General features: G+C 34.6%; 1 protein-coding gene across 2 annotated transcripts in view; it reads left to right on the top strand.

Moving 5' to 3' along the window:
* LOC124364213 (tonsoku-like protein) overlaps positions 1-18,371 on the top strand; it is a 61,989-nt gene that overhangs the window by 27,790 nt on the left and 15,828 nt on the right. For both annotated transcript variants that reach the window (XM_046819529.1, XM_046819528.1), the window contains 5 exons: positions 422-691; positions 807-907; positions 2,622-2,799; positions 3,518-3,642; positions 12,469-12,644. In XM_046819529.1, the coding sequence (XP_046675485.1) occupies positions 422-691; positions 807-907; positions 2,622-2,799; positions 3,518-3,642; positions 12,469-12,644 (850 nt within the window). The remainder of the gene's footprint in view (positions 1-421; positions 692-806; positions 908-2,621; positions 2,800-3,517; positions 3,643-12,468; positions 12,645-18,371) is intronic.

The following is an 18,371-nucleotide window of genomic DNA, read 5'->3' as shown; positions in this document are numbered from 1 at the left end:
GGCTTTGTTTCAGCTCAGTCAATAAACGATATCAGTAAATGCACCATTCAAATTACAGTTATTCTATATTACCTGAGCTTTACGTTGTCCATTACACTCAGTAGTGTAACTACGGGGGAATGAGGGGGGATAAAACCCCACCCTTAAATTTTAAAATTACAAAGAAACATAAGTGTAATAGCAATCCATCTTACAGCACTCAAATTTTACTTTGAATTACACCTAATTTGTTTAGATTTAGATTTATTCCTTACTCCCCAAAGTGGTGTACTCTTCAATCAGATCCAACCTCCCTCTTCCCCCAAATCAAAGTTCTAGTTACGCCACTGAATACTTTAGTGCTATTACTTTGGTTAATCCAAAATTGACTATTAAAAGATGCAGATTAATACATATAAATTATGTTTCTACTGTATAATAGAGCTCACCTACGGAGAGTAAAAGTGCGTTGTTGGACGAGAATGAGTTGGTGGACGATTGGCTGATTGATGATTTGGCTGTGAATGCCAACCGAGGGGTGAAGCGACGGAGGATGCACGAGTTCGACGGGGAGCCACAGAGACGACCGAACCGCCTGGCAGTGACCGATCACGGCGGTGGTAGGACCATGGAAACTGAGCGAAGAAACAATTTCCGTCCAGTCAGTCCCGTCAACATGGAGTCTGATTCAAATGATTCGGAACGTAATCAGGTGAGCAATTTTTTTTTAAATAAAAACTTTTATATTTGTGGATACATTAGTATAACTTATTTTTGTATGTCAAACAAAATTTGCCAAATTAAGGGTTAAATATTAAATGTTTCAGCAAATGGAGGATGTAAATGATAACGAGAACTTGGCTGAACTATCAGAACTACTTTCATCTGATGAACCAACCTCACAACATCGTAGTCAGCCACTCGAGAGGTATAGTATTCGTTATTTTAACGAATAAAATTATTTCTGTTTTTTGTTAGTAATTCAATCAAAAGCCCTTTCTCACTGTGTCTACTTGATTAACCTAAAAGTTTAGGTTAAGTTGCTAATATCAACAGAATACACTCATTTCCATATTTTGGTGCTTGGTGTCACCAAATGCACTAGTATTTCAATAAATGCACCAGAACCTACAGTGGCACTGACACTCTGATGAAAAAAAAAAACTAAATTATGTTTCTTAAGGTATGTGCTGAACCCAGGAGGGTTCACTTGTGGCTGGTTTATACCTTCCAGTTGAACCCACAATGGGCACAGCAAAAACCGATGTGTTACTTAAATCTAAGCAACCTTATGGATGTCTTAACCACAAATGTCAAGATTCTGGGGTGCAAGGGTTGTTCGATAGGTCTAGTCTACTGCGGGAGATGACTGTTGGAGTTAGTGGGGTTCGTTACCTAAGAGTCAAAGGTTCTTGCTAGCCTAGACATAAGGGTGTGCCATCTCTTGCATGCTTTGACTGGAGAGACTGGTTCAGAGCTGGTTTCCACTTCTTCCGAGAAGACATGACTTGAAATTAGTGTCCTAAATTCTTCCTCATGGATCTTAACAGGAGGCCCCTTTTCCCAACCTTACCAATCCAGAAATCCTGTCACTCCGGAAGCATCGCAAATGTCCTTATAGGACTAGGTGCAATTTCTAAGCTTCTTGTCCTAACAGCACAAACAAAATTGGTATTTGCTGCAAATAGTGAACTATTTAGTTTCTTATTTGGCTGAGAGAATGCAGCACTTTCCAGCCATGCTTGGATTAGGATTGAATTTTAAACCGCGCAATACAGTCATAGTCGGCTGACAATCTGAACGGGAAAACAGCGAGGGCCATTAAGAGTGGCCCGCTTTGGTTCTGAACGTGTTCATATACCTACGTTCTGATACAGAGAACAGTCACACGCAGCCATCTGACAAACTGAGAGAACAACGATATAAGCTCAAAACTCAGCACAAGGGGTTCATTTAGTGTGATTATTTGAAAATGCACAATTCTAACTGAAAATATGATGTGATGGCTACGAAAGATATCAATTGTCAGCCATGCTAGTTTTGGAGGGGTCAAAATGGGATGGTATCTTAAAGGGTTTAAAGTATGAAATGATAGTTTTTTTCTCAGACCATAATTTTTCCAGTTTGACGTACTCAAAACCAACCATTTGGTAAATAAATAACGCTTGTATAATAATCAGACATCTAGATAAAAAGACTGAAAGTCATCACTTTTAGGGTTCATATGGTTAGCTGATGCTGATTTAACATTTTTTTATGTGTCTAATGGTCAGTTTTTTGTGTATCAAAGCTAAGAAAAATGTATTAATGAGAAAAATGTTGTCATCTAATATTTTTAACCATTTGATACCCTTCCATTTTGACCTTCATCAAAACCAGTGCGTGTGACAAAAGATTTCTTTTTTTTTTTGAGGAATTTCCCTTGAGGATTTCTATAAAAATCAAGTTATATGCTTATACAATTATTGGCCCTTGGATTCAGGACTTAAAGAGTTCATAAATCTCAAAAGGAAATCTGGCACTGAGAAGACGATGTCTCTTAGTTAGTTAGCTCTTATTTAATTAGCCTGTGTATTTTTAGAAATAACTCATTCAGTTTCCTGTATATTATTAAATTTTTTCTGTTGTGTTTAATTTTCCAGCACTCCAGTCTCTCGACACGGGAGTTCCTACCAAGTGCCTTTGTCCGTTTTCGGAGTGGTCCGAAATCCTGTACCTCGACAGCCTGAACCGGAGATGACTGTCGGTAATACACTGCCAACAAGTCAACCTGCTGCAGTTAGTCAAATCATACATCAGCCTCCTCCTCAGGTCTCTCAGGTATTAGAGCTTCAGTTATCTTAAGGAAACAGAAATTCATTTTGAAATGCCTGAAATGGAGATAGGACTGCTTTAAATAAATGGGGTTTTATTTCATGTATTTTGCCTAACTTGGTTGAGACTGCAAAATAGATCTCTTTTGGATTATTTACCCTTAAATCCATGTCCAATATTGAAATTCAGAAAACCATTTACTACGCCCTCATACATTCCCATATGACTTTGACGTTGTGTTGTATAGAGCCACTAGTAATAAAAATCTGTAAAGCATTCATCAACTTCAAATAAAGCAGTTAGAATGACACTAAATTTAAAGGAATAGTATTCTGTGAAAGAGTATTTTTCTAAATTGGGAATTTTGACTGTTTATGGAATGTTTATACTTGAAACTTTAATGACAGTCAGATCAAATGCTTACAAATTACCTCGATTAGGGTCAAGCCACGACTAATTTACACGAAATAGAAACTAATTATAGTACATAAACACTCGTTGGAATTTCATTATAAGAAACCAAGCTCAGCAGGTATTAAGTTTATAAATAAATCCCAAAAAGCCGAAAATGATAAATCGAAAATAATAAAGCTTTACATTTATTTGAAGAATTTATGGAAATATTAAGATATTTAAAATAAAATATATTTGATGCTGTTCTTTATTTGTATGATTTTTAATTACAAAATTAAATGAAATAAAATTGTTTTCAATTTGAATTCAGATGGCTCCACCTTCAATAAAAGTCCGAGTGGAAGGAAAACTCCTGTTGGTTCCGTTGCCGATAACCTCTGCTGAGCCTCTCACCATAGCATGGCTTGCTGAGGAAGCGGCAAAGCGGTATTACAGGTAAAAGCATTTAACGTTCTAAACAGTTGGAAATTTAGTTACAGAACACAAGTCTCCTCAGAAATCTTGCTATGATGCTTTGAAAGGCATGTATGTAGATAGGTGTTTTCTCGGGTTATGGGTCTGATTATGGGACATGGTCACCAGAGGAAGCATCTTCACAGAGTCCATATCCTTCGGGAGGATCCACTCTGTAGAATGTGTGACGAGCAGGAGGAAACTGCTGAACACCTGCTCTTTGACTGCCCTGTAATAGCAAGGGAGTGCTACACCATCTTTGGTAGTTTTGACAAGGGTGGCGAATTTCTCCAGGAGGACCTGATTGGTTGTTTTCGGTGGTTTGTAGAACTGCTAAAACCGTAGACTGGTCGGTCTCATGGTGTGCTTCCAGGGTGCGCAAAAGGCCCTTGAGGCTGAAGTGCATGGAAATACGCCGCCCCGTAGAAGAAGAAGAAGGCACGGAAGCAGTCGGGACACAAAGCGGAACGCCGCATCACATCTGTGTCTTCTCCTCGCACCGCTGCTCATCAATGCTGGTCTATCTGCATACGTGGCATTCGCTCCTCAACTTTTGCTTCTTATTTGTAACAGGGATGGTTTTTTTTTATTTTTTTTATTTAATATCTTTATTTATATTTTGCACATGAGTACAATAAATAGCGTCACTAAAAATAAGTTACTATAATAGTTATGAGTAAAATCATAATATTGTATAAAATTCTTCAAATGAATAAAATGCCTTTTGAATTAAATACTTTTTTAACATTGATTTGAACTTTATGTCTCGAACACTTGATATTATTTTTGGAATTGATTTTAAAAATTTTATTCCAGCATAAGAAGTTTTTTTTTTATAATACTCCAAATTATGCTTAGGTAATACTAATTCCTTCTTATTTCTAGTGTTATATGTATGATTTTCACAGTGACTCTTGAAACTGGACTGATGAGTTTTAACATACATCACACATTCTAAAATGTAAAGGCTATGCACTGTTAAAATATTTAGTTCAGTGAAATGATTTTTAACTGATTCTTCCTTATCAATTTTTAACATTATTCGCAGCGCTTTTTTTTGCAAGATAAGAATTTTATTAAAATTTTGATTTGTGGTTCCTCCATACACACCTATTCCATATGCAATATGGGATTGAATGTGGGCATGAAAGACCATCTTTAAAGCTGATAAGCTGCATAAATAAGACAGTCTTTTAATAGCATATATTCCAGAATTGATACGATTTATCACCTGTTCAATATGCAAATCCCAGCTAAGGTTGTTGTCTATGATTAGTCCTAGAAATTTTGTATTGCGAACTTGACCCAAACAGGAATCATTTAATAAGATATTGGGACTTGAGTGTTTTCTACTTTGTTTGGTACTGAAAGAAATAAAGTTAGTTTTCTCCGTATTTAGAACTAATTTGTTGTCAATGAAAAATGTTTGTAATTTTGAAAGTTCCAAATACACAGTTATTTCTAATTCAGCTTCTGTTTTGGCAGAAATGATTAAGTTTGAGTCATCTGCAAATAAACAGAGCTGGTTTTTGTTATTTTCAAGAATACTAAGGCACTTTGGCATTTCCCTTATGTAACAAATAAATAATAAAGGACCCAAAATAGATCCTTGAGGTACTCCATTTCTTACTATTTGGATGTTAGATTGAAATTTTTGTAATTTGTTATTTTCTATGTGAGATATCTCAACATACTGTTTTCTATTGGAAAGATATGTTTCAAACCATCTTAGATGGATGTTATTGATTCCTAAATTTTTCAATTTCTCGAGTAAAATGTCATGAGATATGCTATCAAAAGCTTTTGACAGATCCATGAATATTCCTGTTACATTTTCGTTTTTGTCAACTGATTCTATTATAGATTCAGTGAACTCTACCAATGCTGTTATAGTAGATTTATTTTTTCGAAATCCATGTTGTGCCTTGTCATAAAGATCATTTACCTCTAGATGTTTGACTAACCTATGATACATGGTTCTTTCAAAAATTTTTGAGATTGATGGTAAAATTGAAATTGGACGATAATTTTGAATATCTGTTGCTGAGCCTTTTTTGAAGACTGGGATAACCTTTGAAACTTTTAATTTGTCAGGAAATATGCCTGTAATGAGAGAAGAATTTATTAAATGCAATAATGGTTTACTTAAGGAATGTTTGACAAATTTTATCAATTTCACTGGAACTCCATCATATCCACTAGACGATTTATTTTTGAGAGAGTCAAAAATTTGTATCAATTCTGTTTCAGTCAAGGGCGGGCATTGAAATTTTAATAAAGTGTTACCAGGTTTGTGATTGTCACATTTGTCATATTTTGGCTGTACTGAAGATAGATCCTTTAACAGTGCATCTGTCACATTTATAAAATAATCATTAAAGGAGATTGCAATAAGAGATGGATCACTAATAGATGATTCTTTAGTTTTTAGTACAAGATTGCCTTCACATTTACTTTTATTCTTTTTTGTTTCTTTATTTATAATTTGCCATGTTGTTTTACTAATATTTTCTGTGTTTTTGATTTTGGTATCAAAATAATTTTTCTTACATTTAGTTAGTTTTGAATTGTATTGTTTAACTTTATTCTTAACTTCATTTTTTAAATTATCAGATTTTGTAAGCCTTGACAATTTACTAAGACAAATTCTTTCATTTTTTTCATCCTTTAAATCTTGTGTAATCCAAGTGTGCTTTTTATTTTCTTTTTTAATTTGTGTAAGTGGAAAACAAAGATTAAAATAGTATCTGAAGATACTGTCAAAACAATCATATTTTTCATTGACTGTTGAGTAAAAGACTGGGAGCCAATCTTCTTTTTCCAATAAAGATTTAAAAAGTACCATATTATTTAATGAAAATTGTCTTCCAACAAAAGTTAATGTTTTCCCAGTTTTTATTTGGGTTTGCAGAAGTTCGAGCATTTGTGCATCATGGTCAGATAAGGCTGTTATAATTCCTGAGACTTTAACTTCATTTCTATTAATATTTGTCAAAAAATTATCTATACAGGATTTACATGTTGGTGTCACTCTAGTAGGAAAATCAATTAAGAAACTCATTCCATGGCGATTTAAAATGTTCTTAAGTTCCTTTGTCTCTTTAGATTCATTTAACATGTTAATGTTAAAATCTCCTGTAATGATTAAATATTTGTCTTTTGCTACAAGAAATTCTATAAGAGAGTCTAATCTATCTAAAAATTCGCTATTGTTAAATTGAGGTGTTCTATAAACTCCTGCTAATATAAAACTATACTTTTCTATCTTAAATTTAGCTAAACAACATTCAAATAATTTGTCCTGACAAAGTTCAACAACAGTTGGAAAAACCAGCTGCCTCCCCCTTAAACCCTCCTTTGAGAGAATTGCTACACCTCCTCCCGAAGTTGTAGTACGAGAATATTCTGATATTAAAATATAATTTTCTATGTTAAAGCGTTCAAGTTTTGATTTTTTGACATATTGTGTTCTGTTAACACAATTATTTGAGGGTCTAATTCGGATAGTGTTATTTCTAAAGATTCAACACGAATCTGTAAATCCCTAATATTTTAGTGAAAAATTTTTATGCTTTTATTTTTATATTTTTTATTTAAATTATTTAAGTGGGGCTTTGGATCCGAGTTATTGGGGAGTTTAAAGGCAAGGCATCCGGTCTCACATTTCTGTTTTGCTTTAAAAATTCTTACATTTTCATCAACTTTGGAGCATGAGATATTTGAAATTTTACAAGAGTTAAAGGAATAGTTACTATCTGAAACAGTTCTAGTTGTAGTTGGTAAAGGTGGAAATTCATTCAGTGAAGTCGTCACAAGGGATATATCACATTCCTGAGGCGTCACCAGTCCAGTGTTTGCATCTGCTCCATTTCGATCTCCATTTGCAGAATGCAGGGATGTTGGTTGAACTGCTTCAGCCATCTCTAAGTTGGGATTGGTCTCCATTTGTTTTAACAGATGAGCAGAAATTGCAGTATGCAGACTTTGTTTGAAATCAATGAAAGAGAGTCCATTTCTTAATGGTCGCTTTGAGTTTTCATTAAAAATTATAATCTGCACAGAGGCTCCTGTGCGTTGCTGGAAATCAACAATATTAGCTGCAAAGTGTTCTGTTGAAATATTATCCCGGACACAACCCATGGGGGAGCAAATTAAATACTTAAAATTTTTTATTTTAAAGTCCTCTGTGAAATGCTTAAAGGCTGTGTCGTAATCAGAAACAATTGGCTTTTTATAAAAGTCTGATTTAGTAATCAACCCGTACACATTCACTCCATCAATACTTTTTTGGTGGGTTAAATAGTTGGTAAGGAGAGTGGTCGGTTTACCGAACTGTTTACAGAAGACGGTTGCTACCCCAGCACTCATATGCCGTTTATGACTGAAGTCTCTTGAAATGCAGTGGGCAAATGCTAGATGCTCATTATTTTTATTTTTATTAATTATCTTTCTCATATTGGATTCAATTATTTTTATGTCACCATTCACCAGTATTTCTGTGTTATCTTTAACGTTTTGTAATTCTTGTGTGATATTGTTGTGGTCTACCGGTAGAAATGTTTCGTTTTCATATACAGAAGTTTTGCTCAGAGAGTTGATTATCATATAAGATAGTTTCTTTTTGCCTTGGTAATTTAGGTGTAGACCATGACGAGTGAAGTGATGTCTTTTAAGGTCCTCCAAGTCAATGATGCTTATATTTTTCATTCTTACTGCAACTTCTCTGATGTAGTTGTTAGCTATATCTATTTCATGATGTGTTCGATCAGTGGGATTTGTATCATAACGATTTGGGATTGTTGTTATGTGTACAGTTCTTTCTTTACTTAGACACTGCAAATTTTTTTCTAAATTTAAGTAAATTTCTTTTGTTGACTTTTTAAGTACATTATTAGTCCCTGCAATTATTACTAGGGGACGGTGAAGAGCTCTTTCAGCCTGTCTATACACTTTCTGGGTTGTAGCCCCAGGCATAACAAGACCACTTACTCTTATCCTTCCCTTGCTAAGGGCACCGATTAATTCAGGAAGGCCCCTTCCGTGGCTGTCTGAATAGAACTCAACATCCATTATTTCTTTACCATCTTCATTCCTTCTACCTTTAATATTTTGTTTCATGTTACATTTACAATTTTGGTTATTTACATTTAGGTTGGAGTCAGCTATGTGGTTTGCAGAAGCATCGACAATGGAGCTCGCCGAAGCTGGGTACTCACTAGGAGCCAGGTTAGGGGTAGGAGTGGGTACTTGATACATCATTTCAGCAACTGTATCAGACCTGAGTGCAATAAAGTTATTATTATGCAGCAGGAAAGCTAGTTGTGCTCGCTTAGTTATAATATCACCTGCTTTAATGTCTGGCCAGAAATCACCTTCATTATTTTTTTATTTCATGGATTCTACCCTGATTTATAAGTTGGATGAGTATGTCCCCAAATATCAACATATATATACCACAGTCCACTCCATTGTTTTGTTGCGGTACTGCTACTTTGTGTATTGGTGTGGTTTCTTCCAATCCCAGGTGCTTAGATATGTTTTTTACAAACTGTTCTGCATGTGGAAAATTATAATCCCCAATTGAGTCAAAGTAAAAAAAGCCGTTATGTTCTCTTTCATACATCAACAGACTCCAGTGAGAACCCCCTACTTCATCATTTACAGGTGAGTCACTAATTGGGAAGAAAATGAATGACCTATTTCTAATTTGAAGAGGCTCCACAAAAATATCAGTGTCATTTAGACATTTGACAGCTTGTGTTACTACAGGATTCATCAACAGTATTTCCTGTTTAACTACTTTAGATGTGAGCATATTATAGTACACCTCGATAGAGTCATCGGTAATATATTTTGATTCTATTATAGACATGCAGATTGAGAGCTTATTTGAAGTATTTGTTTCCATGTTTTGAACTGAATATAACGTTTGAGTTTTTACATCTTGATATTTAGCGGTTTTATTTTTAGCTGTAAATAAATTACTAATTGGAGTTTCCCTGGGCGTCGGTTGTGTAAGCGGCAAATCTAAAGTGTTTTCCCGTAGGGGAGAAACAGTACTATTATTTAGTGAACTATTATTTAGTGAACATCTATTATGTTGTTTTTTCTGCTTGATTATCCAATCGGCTTCGATTTCTTTAAGTGCTAATGCATAAATTCCATTTTTCATCTTTTTTTCCTGTGAAATTCTATGTTTTTGTTCTACATAGCTTGACAATTCGCTCAATCTACATATTCCTTTATCTTTAGAACCATAAAGCATTACACTAAAAATAAAAGAATTTCCTTTTTTTTCTACATTTTCAACCACTGCTGGCCATGCAGCATGCCCTTTTAACTTGGCTATTACAAGGTCACCCGACTGATATTTCAAATTTTCCATTTAGTTTTTTAAGTAGGATTTAAATACTCAGTGAGGGCTTTGCCTTTTATATAGATATAAAATTTGTCACTATAGAAACATTTTTATATCAGTGTTTATTTAATATTTTACTAAGTACTTTTCCAATATAGCTGTATCAATAGATCAGTAACCCACAAATTAAGACAGGTTCCATGATTGAAGGTAGTGACAAGCAATTGTAGCTGACCTTGAGCTAGTATAGTCTGCCAGTTATCACTGGAGCTACATGTAGACAGACCAGGTAAACAGCTACAGCTGACTGACAACTCAAGTTAACCTTTGCTTAATGGCAGATATTACAAACTGCCTGTTTACTACTGGTGTCATATCAGTAGTCCACTTCCTGTCAATTTTAATTCAGTTTATTAATCATTATTTTATCTTTTTCCCAAATTAGTTTGTAAATGATAAATTTAATTTAAATGATGAGTGTTCCAATTCAATTCCAAACTGTGGACTCTCCTAAAATATTATAAATTACTATTAAAATATTGTTTACAACCATGTGGTTTTATCTTCTAGAATTGTAAGAATCTTCACTCACCTTACATTAACCCTTGATTACTGGTTTTTTTTTAGTAAGAGTGCCCTAAAAAGTGAGTTTTTATTTTAATTTCAGATTTTTGTTTTTTAGGTGATTTGGGTTTACTGCAGGACAAGTGTTATAAAAAACACTCAATTAAACATTGTTGATGTTTTTTGTGTATTTATAAAGAAATTAATCTAATAAATTATGCACATAAGTTATATTTACAAAGTATTAGTATAAGATAAAATATCCAGTACTTTCTCATAAACATACTAAGGTACACGATAGATACAAGTTAGTCACAGAACACAAGTCTCCTCAGAAATCTTGCTATAAATGATGCTTTGAAAGGCGCGGAAATAGATCTGTGTCTTATCGGGTTATGGGTCTGATTACGGGACATGGTCACCTGAGGAAGCATCTTCACAGAGTCAATATCCTTCTGGAGGATCCGCTCTGTAGAATGTGTGATGAGCAGAAGGAAACTGCTGAACACTTGCTCTTTGACTGCCTTGTAATAGGAAGGGATGCTACACTATTAGGAAGGGATGCTACACTATCTTTGTTAGTTTGGACAAGGGTGGCGATTTGCCCCAGGTGGACTTGATTGGTTGTTTTCCGTGGTTTGTTGAACAGCTAAAACTGTAGAATGGTTGGTCTCATGGTGTGCTTCCAGGGTGCACAAAAGGCCCTTGAGGCTGAAGTGCATGGAAATAGGCCGCCCTGTAGAAGAAGAAGGCACGGAAGCAGTCGGGCACACAAAGCGGAACGCCGCAATTGCATCACATCTGTGTCCCTGCACTGCTGCTCATCTACACTGGTCTATCTGCACACGTGGCATTCGTTCCTCGACTTTTGCTTCTTATTTGTAACAGGGATGGTGGCGGGAAAATGCTGGGCAGTGAGTCTCAGGGGAGCATCTCAGCTGAAACTTCGTCTAAATGTCTTTCTTGTGCCATTTTACACACTCAGTAATTACACAAGCACCCGTGTTTATTTACTCACTGCAAACACAACAAATCGTTTACAAACTATCAGGTCAACTGGTAATGTAAAAGTGAGGTTACAACATGTATCCAGTTTGCAAATAGAAATAGGAATTAGCTGATTACTTTTGAACAACTGATTAAATAAAGTCACATGGCAGTAAATTGGGTCTAAAAGAAATAAACAAAAGAGCAACTGCGATCTAGTGGGAGCGATGAGGATTATTTGAAAGTGTTTCTTATCTAATCCGGAAGATCGTATATGTTTTTAGAAGAGAGATTATTCATCACGAAACATTATTGTGAAAACTGTTTAGCACCGTAACTCTTTCCGCACGGCTATCGAGATTACTGCGGGCGGCACATAATGTACTCCCGAATTCGTTTCGGGATTACTAGTCAATAGGTTTGATGGCAAATATTTTTACAGATGTAGTATTCAAAATTGATGAGGTTGATGTAAATGAGGTTATAGATTTATTCAGTGGTCACAAATGAAATGCATATTGTGATTTTGGCATAATCTTGTAAGTAATACGATTGAATATAAAATTTTATATTTATCTGATACGGTCTTAATATTTAGTGGCCGCTTGATATCAGCATTACAGTTTATGACTGTGTGTCACTATTTAAAATAAATTCATAAGTCAAATAATGTAACATAAGTTATGACATGGACAGTTATTATTAGTTCTGTATATTTTGTTACATTTTACTTTGTTAATTCCATTCTATATAAATGCTCACAAGCAATAAAATTCTTGAAGGTCCCCCATTGAGTGAGTAAGGTCCCTCATTGAGTGTGTAAGGTCCTCCATTGAGTGAGTAAGGTCCCTCATTGAGTGATACTGGTATTAGTAGTAACAATGTACATTTTGGAACAGCTTTGAAGGCATGGAGCCCAGATTGAGTCTGACAACAGAGGACGGTGCCATGTTGGCTCCCCAAGACCCGGTTACTCTGCTGCTCTCTTACCGGGAAGTGAATGGAGTTGTCATGTCCTGGAAAATGCATCCCATCACAGAACGCTACCGGGAGGCCTGCTTGGAGCTGGGAACAGGTACGAAATTTGCAAACTCGTGTAGGAACTTATCCGATGAATATACAAAATAGTTTTCTGTTAAAAATACACAAACAAATCTACTTGTTCATCAGTTTTAACCCTTCATATGCCACTAATAAATCCATTGATTTCTCTATAACGCCAAGACATCTATAAAATATATTTTTCTTTAAGTTCAAAGCTAATTTTTCATTTTAAATATGCTATAAGAGGTAAATGCAAAAAATATTAAACATGGAATTTTAGTTAAAATTAGCATATTTATTGATAAAAATCTAAAAATAACAATTTACTGTACTGTGAATTTGATCTAAGTTCAAATTCTTGGTGCAAACTAATAAAACTGATAAATTATATAAACTGCTAGTTATTAGAGCATTTCCTTATCTAAGGTTTCACAGATAAGGTCTGCCATCTTATCTTATCATCTGGGCAGACAAGGGATATATTTGGTTATGGCTCTGTAGAACATACAGAACAGACGAGCAGGTGGACAGCACTAGACAAAAGGCAGCCATGTGATATATTATACAGAAAAAATTCATTTAACTGGAAGAAACATATTAATAATATTAAAATAAAAACAAACTGTATTGCAAGTATTGGGGTCATGATGACTAAAAACGGTTAATAAATAATACCAGGGTCCTGACTCGTGTGTCACAAAGCTCTGGTACGATTTGTTTATTTTAACCTTAATTATAGTTATCCAACTGAGGAAGACATCAGATTGCCGACCTTGAAACATAGTGTTACTGATTCCATGTATTACAGAACAATGGTAAATGTCCGAAAAACATTCTGTTTCCTTAAAAATCCTTCAATCGTAAAAAGAAAAACACCAAACAAGAATTAATTATTGTTAGTTGTTCTTTCCACATCTCATCCGAGAAAATTGTACAACCATGTCCAAATCATGTGAGTCTACCCAGTAGGGATCACTTCTGGCTGGTTTATACCTACCAGTTGGACCCACCATTGGGCACAGCAAAAACCGATGTGCCACTTCAATCTGAGCCACCTTATGGATGTCCAGTAGCGGCACATCACTAACCGAAAATGTTGAGATTCTGGGGTTCATGGGCAATTCGATAGGTCTAATCTACTGTGGAGGATGACTGTTGGAGTTGGTGGGGTTTGTTCCCTTACCTCAGAGGTTCCTGTTAACCTCAACAAGGGTGTGGCACCCCCTGCCTACTTAGACTGGAGAGGCTGGTTCAGAGCTGGCCTCCCCTTCTTTCGGGATGACTTTGAGATGTAGTGCCCTAATTCTTCCTCATGGATCTCGATAGGAGGCGGCCCCTACTCCATAACCTTACCCATTCTGAATATCCTATCACTCCGGAAGCAGCGCAAAGGTTCTTACAGGACTAAGTGCTATTTATAAGCTTCTTGTCCTAAGAGAAAAAAAAAAAAAAAAAATCTTTTGAGTCAAAATTTTGTGAGTCACAAAATATAAAAATTTAAATAGTAGTTTATTAATGTACCAAAAGTAATAGCAATATTTTTTTATTCTCAGTAAAAAATAAGAATATTATCAAACCTCCAATTGTATATGTTTATAAAACGTGTCACTCTGCCGTGTAAGTTGATGCAGGAAACTTTGACGAAATTTGACACGTCATTACTTTACAAGTCATATACTCGGGGTAAAGAGATTTGGTGTTGGTTGTTCAGTTATAAAATTGTTTATTTGACTAAATCTAAATGACTGATCACAATATTTAAAAGAATTTTCTTTTCTTGAAGCACACGTGACAGGAGTATATGGTATAACGAAAAGTATCTTTTTTGTTTCTTTTATTTTAAAGGAAAGGTTAATCTCCTTTTGCCTTATTGTGCCCATTTTTCAAAGACTATAGATCTGTGTGTGGGTGAAGGTGAGTTGGTACAGTACCGGTCTGGGCTGTATTTGAACAATGCTATTCAGACTCAAGTCGAACGCCACTGGCTCTCCCAAATGCTTGGGTTAATATGATGAATTCGGAATAATATAGTACCATTACAAGGTGTATTTAGCACAATAAAAAAATAGAACTTAAAAAATATATTTTAAGCTTTCATTTAAAGTTTACTTATTTTAAAATTTGTTTAAGAAATTATATAAATAAGTTTTTTAAACAATACCAAGAGGTGATCTTGTTTTATGATACTCTACCATTTCTTTGTGATATTTATTGCGTTGTTACACCATCATTTCCCTTTTGAAAAAGAAAAATGGATTGGAAGTCGATACTTTTATTGTCAAAATAGCTAATCAACTAGTCAATTAATTTGAGACTTTGGTGCCGATTTTGACTGATTTTGTCAGTAAGATAACTGATTAATGGCACAGTTTTGTTTATTGATCTAATGAATGGGTGTGGTTATGTTCGTTATTATATGGTTATATTTTTATGTAATGATTAAGTTAGTTGTGATTCACAAATACCTAACATGAGAATCATCCATTACAAAATCTTGTAGGTTGTGAAATTTAAGGTACTTTAAAATAATACTATTACCTTATTTTAAATATTTGTTTAAAAAGCAGCTAAAAGTGATTAATAATTTTGCAATGATCCTTTAGTAAACACTATGTAAAATTGCGATGTTATTTTCGGGGCAAGCGAAAATATTCGCAACTTGCCAGATAGCCAGTCGAGCTGGGTTAGAAAATTCCAGGGTTCGATAATTTCATATAACTATTATTTATTGTTAGGAGTCGAATCAGAGGGCCCTGCGGAAGAAATTGATACTTCCAAAATAACGTTGGGCTTACTTCATCACGTCAACTCCAATAAAATTTTGAAGAAGTAAAAAATAAAAAAATAATCTTGCTCAGAAAAATAAAAATGTCTTGTTCTAGGAAAGTTATTGTTCAAGCGAGTTCGATTTTCGAAAACAACTGTATTGTTTATTAATACGTCGGTCAGTGAGGAATTACAAGTAAGCTGAGTAGTCTCCACTGATAACTTGGTCGGGGAGTCGTATACAGTAATTATTGAGCCCGGGGTTGGAATAATTAATCGGTTAAATAATGATGGTTAGTAGAAGCAAAATACAAAATCAAAGCAAAATATGAATAGCAATGGCAAACAAAAGCAATATTCAAATAACACCAATAGCAAATATACAATCTTATAAATTAAAGATTAGCCATGCACCAATATCACAGTGCAACTACTATATACATAAAGCAAGCACTAACCATTAACAAAAAATATTTCTACGGGATGCAAAAGCTAGATGAATTTATAATATAAAAAATAGACTAAACTGTATTTTTTCTCTAGGCAAGTGTATAGCTCCAAAAATAAAATATCGAGTTTACTTTCTCAGGCATATAATTTTGAAAAATAAAAACAAAATAATCACTTATAACACACCATGCAGAATTACCCTACCATATGCCAGCTAAGATAAAGGTAAATGATTTAAACCATGCAATAAGGCTACTAAGCTAAAATTACTATAAATATTAGGGCTCTATGAATATCAAAGAAAATTGAACACTCACCCTATCTGCACAGTTCACTAGAAAAATAAACTAAAATATCGTTAAATAAATATTTTGATGGAGGTTATCGGGGTGAGGGTGGTGTCAGGACGTTCGCAAAAATAAAAAGAAAGGGTTGCGAGTCCCGAATTAGATAAAGGAGAAAAATAAAGATAATCACTTACAAAAATATAAATAATTAATAAAATGAAAATTAGATTGAACTTCAATAAGAAAGAAAAATATATTTCCGCGTAGATTAGAGATTCGCCAAGAAATGTGATAATAATCAGACAACAGAATGATGGTCGAGAAAACTTTATACCTAATATAAAAATTTACATCGATTGAACATAAGATTTAGTTTATGAGGACGGGGGTCGGTGGGAAGAAAGTATTTATAAAAGGAAGTCGTGGGTGCCAGTACTATCGCCGGAAAGAAAGCAGTGGTAAGGCGAGTCCCGACTGTTATAATTTTTTTTCCGGGTAGGAGATAATTGGTAGGAAAGTTCGTAAAGGAAACTCGGGATGAGGTGTCAGATCGATCGCCAGGAAAAGAAATGCGAGATCTGAAAAATTTAGAAAGGAAAATTTTAACACAGTAATTAAAATTTAGTCGTCGAAATGACAAAAAAAATAATCTGAGTAATTGAAATTCTAAATATAAGTTAAATTGAAGAAAAGAATAACTTTAGTAATTCAAGTTGAAAAAGTAATTAAAGTTTCAGTAAATTGAGAAAGTCAAATATATTCTATTTAAATTTAATGATACCCTTAAATATCAAATAAAATTATTAAGAGTATATTTAAAATCAAACAATTATCTTATCAAAATAAATCTATAACCATCAAACATTAATAATATATTTCAGATCGATTAATTTTCATAAATGACAAATAAAATATTAAATTCTGTTTCACATAAAAAATTTGGAAGAATTGTTGGTGGCGGAGATAAAACACTTTAGTAAGGAACAGGGTCGTTGTTCCTTACCTGGTGCTGGATATCGGCGGCGGGCGTCGAGTCGCGATGTAGCGTTCAGCGAGCGGGGTCGGGGGAAGGGGTCGAAGTAGTGGTGAGCAGCGGTCGTCGGCGGTGTCGCGGTCACTGGCTGTCTCCCTGTGTCTTCAATCGGCCGTCATTATATAGGTTCGCGCGATCGCGGGGGTGGGGGAAGCCTTCTCCTCTCGCCGTGATCGGAGGGGAAGCGGCGATATCCGTGCGGGCACGGACCTGCCAGATAGCGTCTGACTCATCGTCAGTAAAATAATTATTTCGCTCCTTTTTATGATAATTCTAAAACTCAAGTCGTTATTCGTAATATTAAAAAAATTGTCTGTTCTAATTTTTCAATTTTACTAATGAATATTTTTAATTTAAATTTAATTTTGTATGTTAAAAAAAATAACATGTTACACCCCATCTGTACTTCGGGAAACAAAAAAAGAAGAAAAAAGTTAAATGTGGTATTTTTATATAGATAAACAAAAAAAGGTTACCGTAGTTTAACCTCCTCTTGTATTCGTTTTGAAAGTTTCTGAAATGAAATGAAACAAACTAAAGACTCTTTTCGTACGAAATTAATGTTTTAATCAACAAATAAAATAAAATTATAACATATTCTGGTAAGAAAATATAACTAAAAACAAATTGCAATCTGCATAACCAAAAAAAAATTATTTAACAAAACTAAAATTTACACTAAAATATATTACGGGCACAGTCTTTCACAATACATATAATTGCTAGAAAACAAAATCAGATCTCGCTTTACTAATAAAAATAAACAAAAATTGAACTCGAAAATATAAAATCTCTAAGGGAAGGATATTAGACACGCCGGGTACAGGAGAGTGGCAGTCTTACAAGGAAGAATTTGGGATAGAAAGGTGATTTGTTGTAGGAATACTAGTCTACTAAAGCAACTCTTGGCGCCAAAAAAAAAACACATCGGGCAACCAAGAAATCATACAATAATATAGGTTAGTAGAAAGGAAATTATGGGCACACTTCGGGGCAACACAGGGATCTAGTGTGCCTCCAAGGAAGAGTACGCCTTCAGATCCTTCGTATGGGCTCGGCCTACGTCTTTTCCTTGGAGATCTCGAAGTTCGAATATATTCCATCCTATTTTTCTATATAGGATGTATGGTCCTTCAAACTTTGGTGCCAATTTTCCTGCTATATTCTCAGCCGCTGAGGAAAGTGTATGGCTGCGCCTCAAAACTTGTTGGCCTATTACAAA

Source organism: Homalodisca vitripennis, chromosome 6, assembly GCF_021130785.1.
Source record: "Homalodisca vitripennis isolate AUS2020 chromosome 6, UT_GWSS_2.1, whole genome shotgun sequence".
NCBI lineage: Eukaryota > Metazoa > Arthropoda > Insecta > Hemiptera > Cicadellidae > Homalodisca > Homalodisca vitripennis.
Note: the sequence above shows the minus strand (reverse complement) of the source record. Positions and strands in the feature narration are given on the sequence as shown.